This window comes from Gymnoscopelus braueri (genome assembly GCF_963280865.1).
Source record: "Gymnoscopelus braueri genome assembly, chromosome: 18".
Classification (NCBI taxonomy): Eukaryota; Metazoa; Chordata; class Actinopteri; order Myctophiformes; family Myctophidae; genus Gymnoscopelus; species Gymnoscopelus braueri.
In genome coordinates this window covers 1867594-1881787 of record NC_137618.1, presented here as the reverse complement: position 1 = coordinate 1881787, position 14194 = coordinate 1867594, and the positions used below count along the sequence as shown (strand labels likewise).

The following is a 14194-nucleotide window of genomic DNA, read 5'->3' as shown; positions in this document are numbered from 1 at the left end:
GTAATGTTGGCTCTATGAGCAGAGCTGTATAATGTTATATATATATATAATATATAATATTATAGTGTAATGTTGGCTCTATGAGCAGAGCTGTATAATGTTATATATATATACATATATATAATATATAATATATATAGTGTAATGTTGACTCTATGAGCAGAGCTGTATAATGTTATATATATATATATATATATATATATATATATATATATATATATATATATATATATATATATATATATATAGTGTAATGTTGGCTATGAGCAGAGCTGATTTATCCTCATTTTCATCTCAATGCATAATATATCGGCAGAATCTAGGCTTTGCTGCCCTCTTGTGGTGAAAATGAGCAAACATGTCTGTTAAGTCAGTGCTGTCAACCATTAGAGAAGTTCCGGTTGCTCTTCAAAATAAGATAAAAATCTGTCACAGCGAACGCTATAAACTATGAGAGAACTTCCGCTTACTGAACCAACTTGATGTTCCATCATAACTCCGTGCATCCGGTCTAAAACGGATACGGAAACGGGTTGTGTGCGAGTTTAAAAGCATCAAAAAATGACCGGATACAGTAGGCGGGCTGTAGACCGGATGTGAGCACAGAACAGTAAATAGAGCCTTATTCACCGTACGACGACAACGCGCCGAAAATAGCCGATCTGTAGAGCTTGTACATCGGCTATTTTCGAAAAAGGCGCAGCCGCAGTACCTAGTCACAGAATTCCATAGATCATCAATGTCAGTGTAACACACCGGAAATCTCTGTTAAATTCTGAGACCTGACTGTGTTTACATCAACTAGCTAGCTAGTTAGCCAGCAGCTAGCTTCTCAGATGATGTAAAAAATAAGCCTGTATTTGTTGTAAAACTTTCTTCATTTCAATCGACAGTTTGTGTTAAATAACCTTCTATCCTTTAGAACAACAATAAAACATGTAACACATTATAATAGCGTGAAGATAAAATAAAGCTAACGCTAACACAAACTGCGCAAGCGCAGTGCTCTGCTCTATACAAGACTTCTGGTTTTATTTTGAAAAGAAAGCGGAAAAACTTGAATGACGTCAGAACTGTTGACGCGTAACTTGACACGCAATGAATGGTTTTATTTTGAAAAACCCTTTACCAGAAGTGGACAAAAGAGCGTTCGCCTTTGACATCACGTGACTGTGTTTACATCCGGTAGCATCTTAGCATGCTAGGCTAGCAGTTAGCCTGCTAGGCTAGCTAGCTCCTCTAATGATGTAAAACGTCCTTCATTTGTTGTAAAACTGTTCTTTGTTTTAATGAGTCCAACAGTTACGTTAAATAGTCACTAATCGTTTATTATAAAAGTTATTACAGTAACTCTAATAATAAATAAAAACACTTTACTAAATGACATAGAGTTGGTAGATGAACCACCAGAGGGCGCTATTATCGACTTTTTAGTGCATTTTGCATCACAGTACATCTCAGAGCTCAGAGTGTGGAGGTAATGATGAACCACAGGAGGGCGACACTGAGCCGTTTTCCTTTCTGACTCTGAGTGACCCAGAAGAGAAACCAGGCAGTGGGCTTCTGATGAAAACAGTAGCATATCTACAAGCCCACAATGAGTGGCCTCCGTGACGCCTTGTGGGCTTGTACATCTGCTATTTATGGAGCGCGACACCGTCATACGACGGTTCATAATGTACCGTGGAAAGTTAATTTAAATGTAATATATATATATATATATATATATATATATATATTATTATTAAACTAGTTCTATAATAGAGTTCTTTGTGAATGGATTATTTTAATTTATATTAATAATATATCTGCTGTCGTACACTATAATATATATAATAATATAATATTAATGAATATTATCTCTGCTGTTGGACATTATAATATATTGATTGATTGATTGAATACTTTATTTAGAGAGAAAAACAGATGGAAGTACAGTTCAAAATACATGCAAGCTCAACTAAAAAGGATGAAAAACCCAAAGAAGCCTTTTGGCTTGATTCAATAGAGGTCCTCACATACTCTATCTAATATATTAATTCTTAATAAATATCTCTTCTGTCGGACACTATAATATATATGTAATCTATAATAATATAATATTAATGAATATCAGGAACCATGTCCAAAATATTAACTTTTCAGGAAATTCACGTTTTTAAGGTGTCTATAATAACATGATTTGAGAGCGGCCATAAAACATGACTGTCATATCATGACAGTCATGGCGCAACTTTGTTCCTGGTTTTTGAGATTTCTCCATTTACAACCCGTACATCTACATAAACGTTCATATTTCAAATAGAAAGTGCTGACCCCATGGCCACAAATATAACACGTTGAAACGGGTGTGTCTAAGTACCCGCATCTTCCGTATTGTTCAATAAAAAGCATTTTAATCTGATTGGTGGCCATTTTCTCATAGTTATAATGTATCAGAGTGCAATACACCCACCAGCCGATAGGATCGCGTAGTTGAAAGAATATGAAGGACATTTTGAGAAAATGGCCACCAGTCGGATTAAAATGCTTTTTATTGAACAAAACGGAAAATACGGGTACTTAGACCCAAGCGTTTCAACTTCTTACATCTATGGTCGTGGTTTCAGCACTTTATATTTGAAATGTGAACGTTTATGTAGATGTACGGGTTTTAAATGGAGAAATTTACAAAACCAGGAACAAGTTGCGCCATGACGCTTGTGACAGACGAGCGTCATGTGAACTATGGCTATAAGTTAGAGATAACTCACTAGCGCTCTGAACCAGATGCTACAGTCACCCCGGCGTCACAACATTCGATAGGTCACCGGTTTCAGTGTAACGCGTCATTTTGTTTCCGTCCACAAGTCAGCAGACCACGCCCCGCTGTCACGTTGAGAGCGCTGATTGGTCCGATTGTCTCAGGAGGCTGGTCTTCAGACATACTGCAATGACTGTCTTGTTTTCAAAATAAAAAGACAATGGTGGAGAGTAACTAAGTACATTTACTCAAGTACTATATTTAAATGCAATTTTGAGGTACTTTTTTTTTTACTTTACTGCAGTATTTCCAGTTTTCAGTACTTTTACTTCTACTCCACTTAATCTCAAGAGGCAAATATTGTACTTTATTCTACTACAATTATTTGACAACTTTAGTTACTTAGTTTGCAGATATTAATTATTATATTATAAAACATTAACCACTTCAGCCCAATTTTATACATCAGTTATTTGAAAATTGCCGATCTATGATACCAATACTTTGTGTATTGGTATCATTTTGAATTCCAGACTTTTACTTGTAACAGAGTACTTCTACATTGCAGTATTGATACTTTTACTTAAACATTTGAGTACTTTTTCCACCACTGGCTCCTCAGTGGATTACTCTGACGTCCAACACGAGGAGAATAGAAGCATCATGAGAGATCTGTCTGAACTCTCCATCATCTCACAGGCTGTGACTTGGATGCATGATTAAAAATAATTTTACTGACAGTGTCGGCGGACAAAACCAATACATATCATTTAGGGGGTCGTTGACATGAAAAAGTTTGAGAACCAGTGATATTATAGCAACACGTAAAAAAACAAAACTTAGGATTTAGAAGACATTTGTAGAATCCCCCAGAAGCAGAGATTTGAGTTAAAAAACAAGACCAGGAGACCTGGTTCTGCCAGACCCAGAATGAAGCTGATGAGCTGATGAGCTTTACTTAATTACATACTTGTGACATAATAATGATGTCATGAATAGTTCGTGACGAAAGGGGACGAAAGGGGGACAGACCTTTTTTTGGCTGGGGCCGGAGGACAAAGTGACCATGCCCATGTATGGACGAAACAGGTACAAAGCCTCATATAAGCCCGACCCCTTGGGTCTGGCAAAAATATATATATTCAAACTAAAGATTTGCACACATTTTCAAAAAGAAAATGCAGATCTACAAGCTCATAGCGTGGCACTCTGTGCCGCGCTATGAGCTTGTATATCTGCCATTTTTGAATGGCCATAGAAATCAAAAGATGACACAGATGCGTTCCCGGTGAAAATCAGACCACGTTGAGCTGTGGAACAGCAGCATTAACACAACTTAAAGAGACAACAACACAGATGACCTTTTATTTATTTATTCTCCAACTTAAATGGAAGGCTTTCACGCACAAATGTATCTCCTCTCCCCTCCCACAAAAAAATGTACTCACAAATTTAACGAATAGAAATATGAAAACAAAAACCAAAGCAGACAGTTTTATCTCATGTAAATCGTTTCAGAGCGGGAACGCATCGGTGTCATTTTTGGATTTCTTTGGCTATTTTTGAAAAATATTTTGAGATGGGGGTCCGTGGCCAAATACATATCATTTTGGGGGTCCTTGACATGAAAAAAGTTTGAGAACTTTAACGTTAGGATTTAAAGAAGACATTTGTAGAATCCCCCAGAAGCAAAGTTTTGAGTTACAAATGTTCGCTTTAAAAATATATATATTCAACGATTTGCACATATTTCCAAGATTTCTCAAAAATAGCAGATCTACAAGCTCATAGCGGTGCCGCGCTATGAGCGCGGCACCGCTATGAGCCGCGCTATGAGCTCGGTGCCGCGCTATGAGCTCGTAGATCTGCTATTTTTGAATAGCCAAATAAATCTTACAATGACACAGATGCGTTCCCGGGCCTTAATGGGTTAAGTATAAGTGGTTGGTGAAGTGCATTTCATCCTCAGTCAGCCTCCTCGGCTCCGGGCTCGGCGTCCGCCTCAGGCTCGCCGCTACGCTCCTGTGTGACATCATTTCCTGCTTCCGGGGAGACCGAGGCCTCGGGGCGAGACGTCTCCATCGCTTCCTCGGCTTTCTGCGGTTGTGGCGACGGCGTCTGTTCCACCTGAACAGCAAACACACACTTATGATTATGGTGCTCATGTATATTGCTCAACGGCTAAAGGCGTGGGAACCAACCAACACTGGCTAGAGTTAGAAGGCTCCATTCCCAGAGTATAGCTGTACAAGTACAAGCCCTAAGGCCCCCTGGCCCAGCCAATCAAATGGTTACAACGTTAATATGGTTCAACCCCACGGTGTAATGATGATGTCAATGCTTTAGACTAGCATCAATGATCCTAGCTTTTATAGTCGTTTGTGTTTTTAAACACAAATTAGGGGTGTCACAATATATCGTCTCGCTATATTAAAACGTGACGTAATATGTATCGTTGTGACATCATACTGCATCGCATTACCCCCTGCAGAGGGGAGGTGTGCGTGTCTGTGTCCAGCTGACACTCGTTGATGCTCGTTAATGTTACATGCATCGAGGCAATAATGTAAACGAAACTTTGGGATCCGGATGCCGGATGTGGATGTGGGCCGGATGTGGATCCATGTCAAAAATGCTTCCGGTCGGCCGCTCCAATGTTAACTCCTTGCCTAAAAGCTTAATATCTCCATTTCGCGTTAGAAATATTGTTGTTCCAGGCGTTAGTCGGGACCCTCCGCCGTCTCGCACGCACGCTTTGTTTACATGCGCGTCCGCGTCGGGGCTTCTACAGCACGAAACGTATCAGCGTAAGTGGATGGAAGATATGCTGGCACTGGATGTACACTATTTTAATAAACCTCTGGCACACAATGTGTTAAAAATGTTTCCTAAATCCTAACAGTAAAAAAATCAAAAAAGAAAATCTATATTTTTCAAAAATAGCCAAATACATCTTAAGTGACACAGATGTGTTCCAGGTCTTAATGGGTTAACCCATTGCCCTCATAATTATATATTTGTTTGTGCTTACCTTATGGCCTGCATTATTACAAACACCATTCAGTGTTCTGGCTTGGATCAATAGAAACCCACTACGTAGTGTACTTTATTGGCGTCACTTAATATTAATGTTATTTTGACATTAAAATCTTAAGTGTGTTTTTGTCAATTATTTAGGGGGGGGGGGGAGCCCACGTGCAGTACCCTTGCGGCCCACAAGGTTGAGACACGTTACCTGTGTTACGGTGGTACTGGCGTCCTCCTGACCGGCTGGTTCTGGATCCCCCTGCTCCATTGGTTCTGGGTCCTCCTGGGTGCTGATGGCCGCTGGCGCAGGCGCTGGCGGCGGCTGCTGCTGCTTCTGGACCGGCTTTGGTTCGTCCTCTTTCACAACGATCTCTACTACAGCCGGGGCCGCTGGGATCGCCACGGCGACGGGCGGAGCCACAACCTGTCACATGGATTAAATTTAAATTAAATCTCACGAGTGAAAATGTCCCAATGTGAGATTTGTGAAACAGTGTGAAAGGATCCCCCCACACACACACACTAGCGCCGATTCCTAAACAACGAACACAACATGTAAAATTAGGACGCTTTAGTAAATATTGTTTCTGCTGTTCTACACACTGCCGACCGTGTGAAGAAATCACAGATTGAGGCTTTAACCTTTGCTTTTATATGAAATATCCGAGACGATTAAGATATTATGGAAGATGCTTCTGAACATATTGCTAGTTTGACCACTTCAAATGCTCTAATCTTAAAATAACCGGAAATAGCCTTTCTACAAGCTCTCAATGCGTCTGCGACGCATTGAGAGCTTGTAGATCGGCTATTTTTGCTGCGCAACATGCTTCCATAGAACTATATATCTATCTATATCTATCTATATAACATCTATATATCATATATATACATATATGTATATGTTTGATATGATATATGTGATATATACATACATATATATACATATGTATATGTATATATATATATATATACATATACATATTGTGTATATACATATTCCATAGATGATTAAGATGATGGAATCCAAATGACTGAAATCAGTCTTGGCGACTGAGAACTTTAATCCATGCTGTCATAAGCACGAAATGGCACAAGGCGTTGAGGATAGGGGTATATATGACGATATGGGTATCTCACCATACGATATCTGTGGCGATATTAGGCCCTCGATAACAATAATATCACGATATTCGATATATTGCGATATCACGATATATTGCATGAAATTTCACCAACGATATATCACGATAGTCCTTGTATTCAATTCATAAACACATAAAATAGCACCAAACAGTTAAACATCATCATCACACAAATACAGAGTCGGAAAAAAACGTATCACAAAATTATTATAATTTTTTTTTAATATCGATATTTTTTGGCAGTATATCGATTATTTATCGCGGGAGGAAGTATCGCGATATATCGCGATATCGATATATCGTCCCACCCCTAGTTGAGGAGGATGACGACAAAATGGAGGAACGAGAGGAGAGCGAGGTAAGCGAGGGATTCAAGAATATGAATCATTCAAATCGACAAAATCGTTATTTTCACTATTTCTGACGATTTTCCATTTCCTAACATTAAAAAAATTCCACCCGACAGCAACGATATTCAGGTGTTCACGGTTCTAAGTGTTAAGTGTCCGGCTGCCAACTGTTGAGTGTTTTTTTGTGTTCATACATACCGTTGGGACGGGGCGAGGAGGAGCAGGGACAGGAGCAGGAGCAGGTTTCTGATGCCTCAGGTGGTCTGTGGCGTGTTGTTGTTCCTCCGTCACCTCTCTGGTCTCCACGGCGGCCGGAGGAGGAGTGGGTTCTGGCTCCTGGGCCTTCCTGTCAGCCTCCAGGACGGACATGATGGAGGTCGGGATGTGGGCTTGCTGTTACACACACACACACACACACACACACACACAATACAGTTCAACTCAACATTAGAACAGGGTGGTATATATGTTACAGGGAAATTGGCATTCCAGGGAAATTGAAAAAGGAGCGCTTGTTTTTACCAACCACCCAGGCAATTCTGTAGAACCAACACTAGAGGGCAATGCAAGCCACACGCATGCACATGCGTGTGTGCGTGTGCATGTGTGCGTGTATGCATGCGCACACATGCACACACGCACACATCTGTGTCGTCGTGGATAGTAACCCATGAATCTATTCTCCCCCTATCGGTTTACAACTCGGACGGCGCTTAGTCGACAAGTAGACCATCGGCCGGTTGGCGCGGGCACTCGCGCCTGGAGGCGCTCGGGCGCGCCTCCTCGGCCTCAAGGTCTGCTGAGTCGGCGCGCCTCCGTCATGGACAATAACTATTATCACGTGTACGTGATACAACAACAAAAGCCAGGTCCGCCTCGCATCAAAGCCCCGCCTCGCGTCTCCTCCTCCTCGCGAGCCTCACGTAAAAAACCCCGTCTCGAAAAGCCCCGCCTCGCGCCGAAGCCCCGCGCCTAAAAGCGAGCGCTCCTTTTTCAATTTCCCTGGAATGCCAATTTCCCGACATTCAGTGTGGAGCCCATCGACTAAAATCTGAGTTTTAGACCCCATACAGAATCTTTCTGGGCATACATGTAAACAATAGAACAGTTGAATGGATTACAGAAAGAAGGACTGGACATTGTTGTCGATCCACCTGAGGAGACGATCACACCAACAAAACCTTATTTTTTTCTTACGGTTTTAAAGCATCTGCATTCCACTGTTTTTATTGATTTGATTCCTTCAGTCTTAGCCCTTTCTTCTTTCTTATGAGCGTTTCTTTTTCCCCCTCGTTTTTCTTTGTTCTTTTCTCATGCCCCCATGTAAAGCATCCTTGGGTACTTAGAAAAGTGCTATATAAATGTTGTACACCAGTACAAGGATGTGGTTTTACTGGGAAGCTCCAACATATGAATATCATTTAATGTCTAAAAGTGTGTTGCTGTAAGTGAGTGTCAAGCAGCAAAGCTATCATAGGCTTTGATTATTTAGATTTCTATTAGTATTATTTTATACTTTGGCTATTCAAAAATGGCAGATCTACAAGCTCATAGCACGGCACCGAGTGCCAAGCTGCGATCTTGTAGATCTGTTATGTTTTGAAAAATCTTTGCATATATATATATATATTTAAAGTGAAAATGTTTAACTCAAATCTTTGCTTCTGGGGGATTCTACAAATGTCTTCTGAATCCTAACAGTCGAAAAAAATATATATATATTTATAATATATTATATATATTGTTCCAGGGACCCCCAAAAGCAAAGATTTGAGTTAAAACATTTTATATATTGCTTCCATCTCATTTTGGGGGAGGTCAACAGTCTGGGCTTGTGAGACGAGATGAGACGACCTCCTGACCTGGTGAGGGGTGAAGGAGTGGACGTGTTGCAACAGAGGCTCCCTCATCTCGGGACAGCGCTCGAACACGCTGGTCAGCTGGGCCGAGGGCAGCTGCAGCAGGACGCTGTAGGACTGGGGCTTGGTCCGCTGGCAGCACTTCACGAAACCCTCCCACACCTTGGGATACTTCCACACCTGTCAATCAAATCAAATCAAAACACCGCCGTTACCATGGTGAGGATGACATTTAAAGCCAAAAGATCACACAGATCAAACAGATCAAACAGATCAAACAGATCACACAGATCACACAGAACTTGATTAAAACCCAGAGAGAACATTTGTTTGTTACCAGTGGTGGAAGAAGAACTCAGATTTATTTTACATAAGTAAAAGTATCAATACAACATAGAAATACATAACGGCAATTTGGTCAAGAAAATTAAGAATTGACCTTCATACGACAAAGTATAAATTCGGCTTAACCGGCTCTGTCCTTGAACTGCTTTCCCTCGTCAACACCAAATGTCTTCGATCTACATCAGCCAATGTAGAGAGGGGGGGAACATGATGAGGGACTCAACTGCTTATTTTCTTTATCCCACGATTTTTATAACCCATTTTTTCACCCAGTGCCAATTGCCTAAGTTGTAATCCTGGGCGCTACTCTCCCTCTGCCAGCCTGGGGAGAGCCCTGAACTGAGCTCATGCCTCCTTCAACGCATGAGGAGTGAGCACACCGTTTCACATCACCTGACAGGGGGGAGTTTCCCCCGGTAGGACGTAGCTTCTTGTCACCTGACAGGGGGGAGTTTCCCCGGTAGGACGTAGCTTCTTGTCACCTGACAGGGGGGAGTTTCCCCGGTAGGACGTAGCGCGTGGAAGGAACGCGTTATTCCAACCAGTTCCTTTCCCCTCCATCAGGCGCCCCGGCTGACCAGGGGGAGGCAGTATAGAGACCAGGACTGACCTGCTTGACGATGAGTCGTGACAGGATGTTCATGACGAAGCCGCCCAGGCGGGGGTACATGGTGAGGGACTGGATGACCGTCCTCATCAGCAGCATGGGCAGAGGACACTGCTCCATCAGCTGCTGCATCACCACCGCCAGAACCTCTGAGGTGTACACGTTCTTCTCCCCGAAGCACAGGTTGGTGGCTGCAGCCAGAGACAACGTTCACCTCATTTATTTCTGTCACATATATGTATTGTAAACGTCACAGAAATACACACCACACAAATTGTAACTATGTGTGACTGACCTTTGATGATGGACTTCATGTCACATTTGGTGGAGTCGATGTTGTGTAGAGCGATGAGCAGCTCTCCTGGAGTGAGAGGAGACATGGACGAACTGCCCTCACCTGAGAGAGAGACACACACACACACACACACACACACACACACACACACACACACATGCTATGAGCTTGTAGATCTGCTATTTTTGAAAAATCTTGAAAATTTGTGCAAATCCTTGAATATATGTAGTTTTAAAGCGAACAATTTTAACTCAAATCTTTGCTTCTGGGGGGTCCCTGGAACAAAATATTTTGAGATCCGCAGCCAAATACATATCTAACCATGTTTTCTAAATCCTAACAGTATGTTGCTATATCAGTGGTGCTCCAACCTTTCCATGTCAAGGACCCCCAAAATTATATGCATTTGGCCGCGGAGCCCCATCTCAAAATATGTTGTTCAAGGGACCCCCCAAAAGCACAGATTGGAGTAATTTTTTTTCGCTTTAAAACATTACAGTATATATATTGAAAGATTAGCCCCCCCCCAAAAAAGATCACGATTTCTCAAAAAAAATTGCTCATATATATATAATCTTATATTTTTGAAAAGCCAAAGAAACGTTATGACACAGATGCGTTCCCGGTCTTAAATGGATTATGTGGCTAATTTTAAACAGCAGTTGAACTGTACTTATTGAAGTACTAAACTGGTCCCTGGTCAGTGGGTGAGTCTAATGCACAACATGGTATCTGTTCATGGACAAGATAGGGTTGAAGGGCTGGGGGAACAAAGAAAGGAAGAAAAGAAAGTAGGGAATAAAGATTTAAATAGAGACAAAATGAAGGAAAGGGAACTGAACAAAGAGACACACATATACAGTATGTATGTCATTTGAGTCTTACTGTGTTGCGTTCCCAGCAGGCGGTTGAAGACCTCTTTCACTACGATGGGGTTGAGTTTGATCAGTTTAGGAAGAGCCAGAATCACCTCTTTCTGGACCAAACAAGACACAACAAACACACCTTCACCAAATCATGGATTGTAAACGGTACACAATAGTTGAATTGTGTTTTTTTTCATGCTTTATTCTGATAGGTCAGGAAACCAAGAGCAGAGAGAGGAGAGACGTTTGAGACAAGATGGGGGTCAAATTTGAACCCGGTGCCGAGTCCTTGGGCTCTCAAGGTGCATTATGGTCCGTGTGCACCTGACTGAGCATCCAGGCAGGGGCAGGATGCTAGGTTCATTGTTTACCTGGTATCCTATAGTTTCCATGTACAGTTAATTGGTTCTCAAAGTGGGGTCCTTGAGGGGGTTCCAGGGGGTCCCCAGCAAAAGTAGTTAACATAGCATCACACTTATTTTAACCACTTTATCTATATCTATTTATTTATCAATGGCTGTAAAAAAAAAATCAGATGTACAAGCTTGTACATCTGATATTTTTGGGGTCCCTGCCAAATATAAAACGTTTTGGGGGTCATTGACATGAAAAGGTTTGAGAACCACTGATCTAGTCTAGCTGTGTCCCCACACATTTTTAGCAATGAATTTCCAAAACTTTTACAGAATATTTAGCCCAATTTCCAGGCCTATAAAACAATCATTCAGCGCAATAATGTGTCTCTTACTCCTATGTACAATGCCCAAAGATAGGCAGTGTAGCAAAAATAAAGCATAGAATATAAAATAGTACAATTTCATTCAACATTTCGTGCAAAATTAGGGCATAGTGACCCTGCGAGCGAAAATAGGAGGGGTGGACGACGTCGTTGCACGGTTCGTTGTCGCTCGCGGTAGGTCAGGACGGTCTCATTCAAAAACATGTATTTTAATGAGATTTCATCGCCTGCTCGCTTCGCGTCACGTCGCATCACGTCGCATCGCTGGCAGTGCGGATGGGGTGTTACACAGCCCGTTCGGCGAAAAACTACTTATGTTACATATTTTGTGTAATGTTATACATGTTTATGAAAATGTTTTGTATTAAAAAAAATCAATAGCCAAAAACAATGCATAGCCAAATATTTTTCCAGGACCCTTGATAAATTCCAGGACCTTTGATCAATTCCAAACCTTTTCCAGTACTGGATTTAAAAAAAAAAAAAATCAAAATATTTCCAGGAATTTCATGACCGTGGGGACCCTGAAATTAATATTCGAATATAAAAAAATATATATCAAGTTACATCAAGTTACAAAAACAAACAAAATATATGTTTTATTGGATCCGAGCATTGTTTTTTGTATTGTTTCTGTAAAAAAAAAATTGGTTTCTGTAAAAAATAATAATTGAAAAAACTATTTTATTTGAAGTTTTTTTTAAAAATAATAATAATATTCGAATATATTCGAATATCTGCCAATTTTGAAGACCAATATTCGAATATAATTTCTGAGGAAAGTTGACAGCCCTACTGTGTTATCGACCACACTTTACCTTCTCCAGGCCGTTGATGACGGGGATCAGGAAGCGGACGTCTGGCACACGTTTGTGGTACAGATCCCTCACCCGCTCCACCAGCTCAGGAGACGGAGGCACTGGAGGAACACGAGATTAAGAAAGGAAAACATTACTCTTTGCTTCCCCTCTCTTCCCTCTGTCTGGATCCCATTCAGGTAATGTCAGTCCTCTCTCTGCTTTCCTCCTAGCAACTCAGATAAACCCCGTCCAAACACAATATAAGCGACTCCTTTTGCTCAATATCATATCAGCGTTTTTTTTTACCGTGTTTTGACATATCTTTGTAGAGCCGCAGGAGCCACGATGTGCACGCGGATGTGAACAACAAGTGTCCGGTGGGTGGGGGAGGGTCTCCACTATCCACTGGAACGAAAGCTTTTTTTTACCGCGATCGGCCATTTTGATGCTATATCGCCCGTTGAAAATGGTTCGTTTTCACGCAATAAAAAAAAGAAGCGTTTTTCTACAAATCCTAATATAGGAATATAGACAGAAGTGACGGGATGACGTCACATCCGCCCGTTCCTTCTATCAGCGTCGAGGGATCATTCCTTAGTTGCATTAGAGCGCCCCCTCTCAGTGTTGCCAGATTCCGTGAGAGAAACAAGCAACCGGGTCTGGGAAAACCAGCCCAAAAGAAGCGAGTATGGGCCACATGAGCACTTTAACATAATACATCATCTATTTGAAAATAGCAGATCTACAAGCTCACAACACGTCGCATCGCATGAGCTTATAGATCGGCTATTTTCAAATAAAATCTTGCGGGGAAATTATAATAAGCAGATCTGGCAACCCTGCCCCCTCTTGTGGAATTTTCAAAAAAGAAAAAGGTTTTTGGAATAGACCTCCTGAACACGGGAGTGTTGGGCGGGAGGAGTAGAACGGGTCGGAGGCTCTACGTCCTCCTGGTGGGGGCTCCTCACTGGCAGGAGAGTCAGTAGGATACTAGCCTGGTTCCAGACCAATCTGCCTTTGCAAAATTGCATCGCACTTTAGCCCTCTGCAGATTAGGTCTGGCTCCCCTCCATAGAGATTTCATTTCTCGAAGTCGTGAGGGACCAATCAGGGCCCAGAATCCAAATGTGGGCGGGCTTATCACCTTATTTGGAGCAATGACGTACAAGGAAGCACTGCTCTAATTGGTTCGTACAAGGAAGCACTGCCCTGATTGGATTAGGTCTAACCAATAGAGTCCGTTTGGATCTTTTTGTAACCGCCCCTTGGAAAAAAATCTATGGTTGATAGGGACCAGACTAATATCCACGCAGTGTGTGGTGTGATATTGTCTGGCCACGCGAGGCTAGTAGGATACAGCAGCAGTGACAACACAGATATGTGTGTGGGGAGGAATTCATTACCATAACGACTACATT

At 41.6% G+C, this 14194-nt stretch overlaps 1 protein-coding gene across 1 annotated transcript in view; it reads right to left on the bottom strand.

The window, feature by feature from the left end:
* Window positions 1–4088: 4088 nt before the first annotated feature.
* The window catches only part of sympk (symplekin), a 40635-nt gene continuing 30529 nt past the window's right edge, over window positions 4089–14194 (bottom strand). The window contains exons 20-27 of the mRNA XM_080412832.1: window positions 12795–12895; window positions 11257–11347; window positions 10372–10473; window positions 10080–10267; window positions 9128–9304; window positions 7464–7658; window positions 5979–6194; window positions 4089–4870 (exon numbers count right to left, since the gene is read on the bottom strand). Of these exons, the coding sequence (XP_080268958.1) occupies window positions 4709–4870; window positions 5979–6194; window positions 7464–7658; window positions 9128–9304; window positions 10080–10267; window positions 10372–10473; window positions 11257–11347; window positions 12795–12895 (1232 nt within the window). The 3' untranslated portion in view covers window positions 4089–4708. The remainder of the gene's footprint in view (window positions 4871–5978; window positions 6195–7463; window positions 7659–9127; window positions 9305–10079; window positions 10268–10371; window positions 10474–11256; window positions 11348–12794; window positions 12896–14194) is intronic.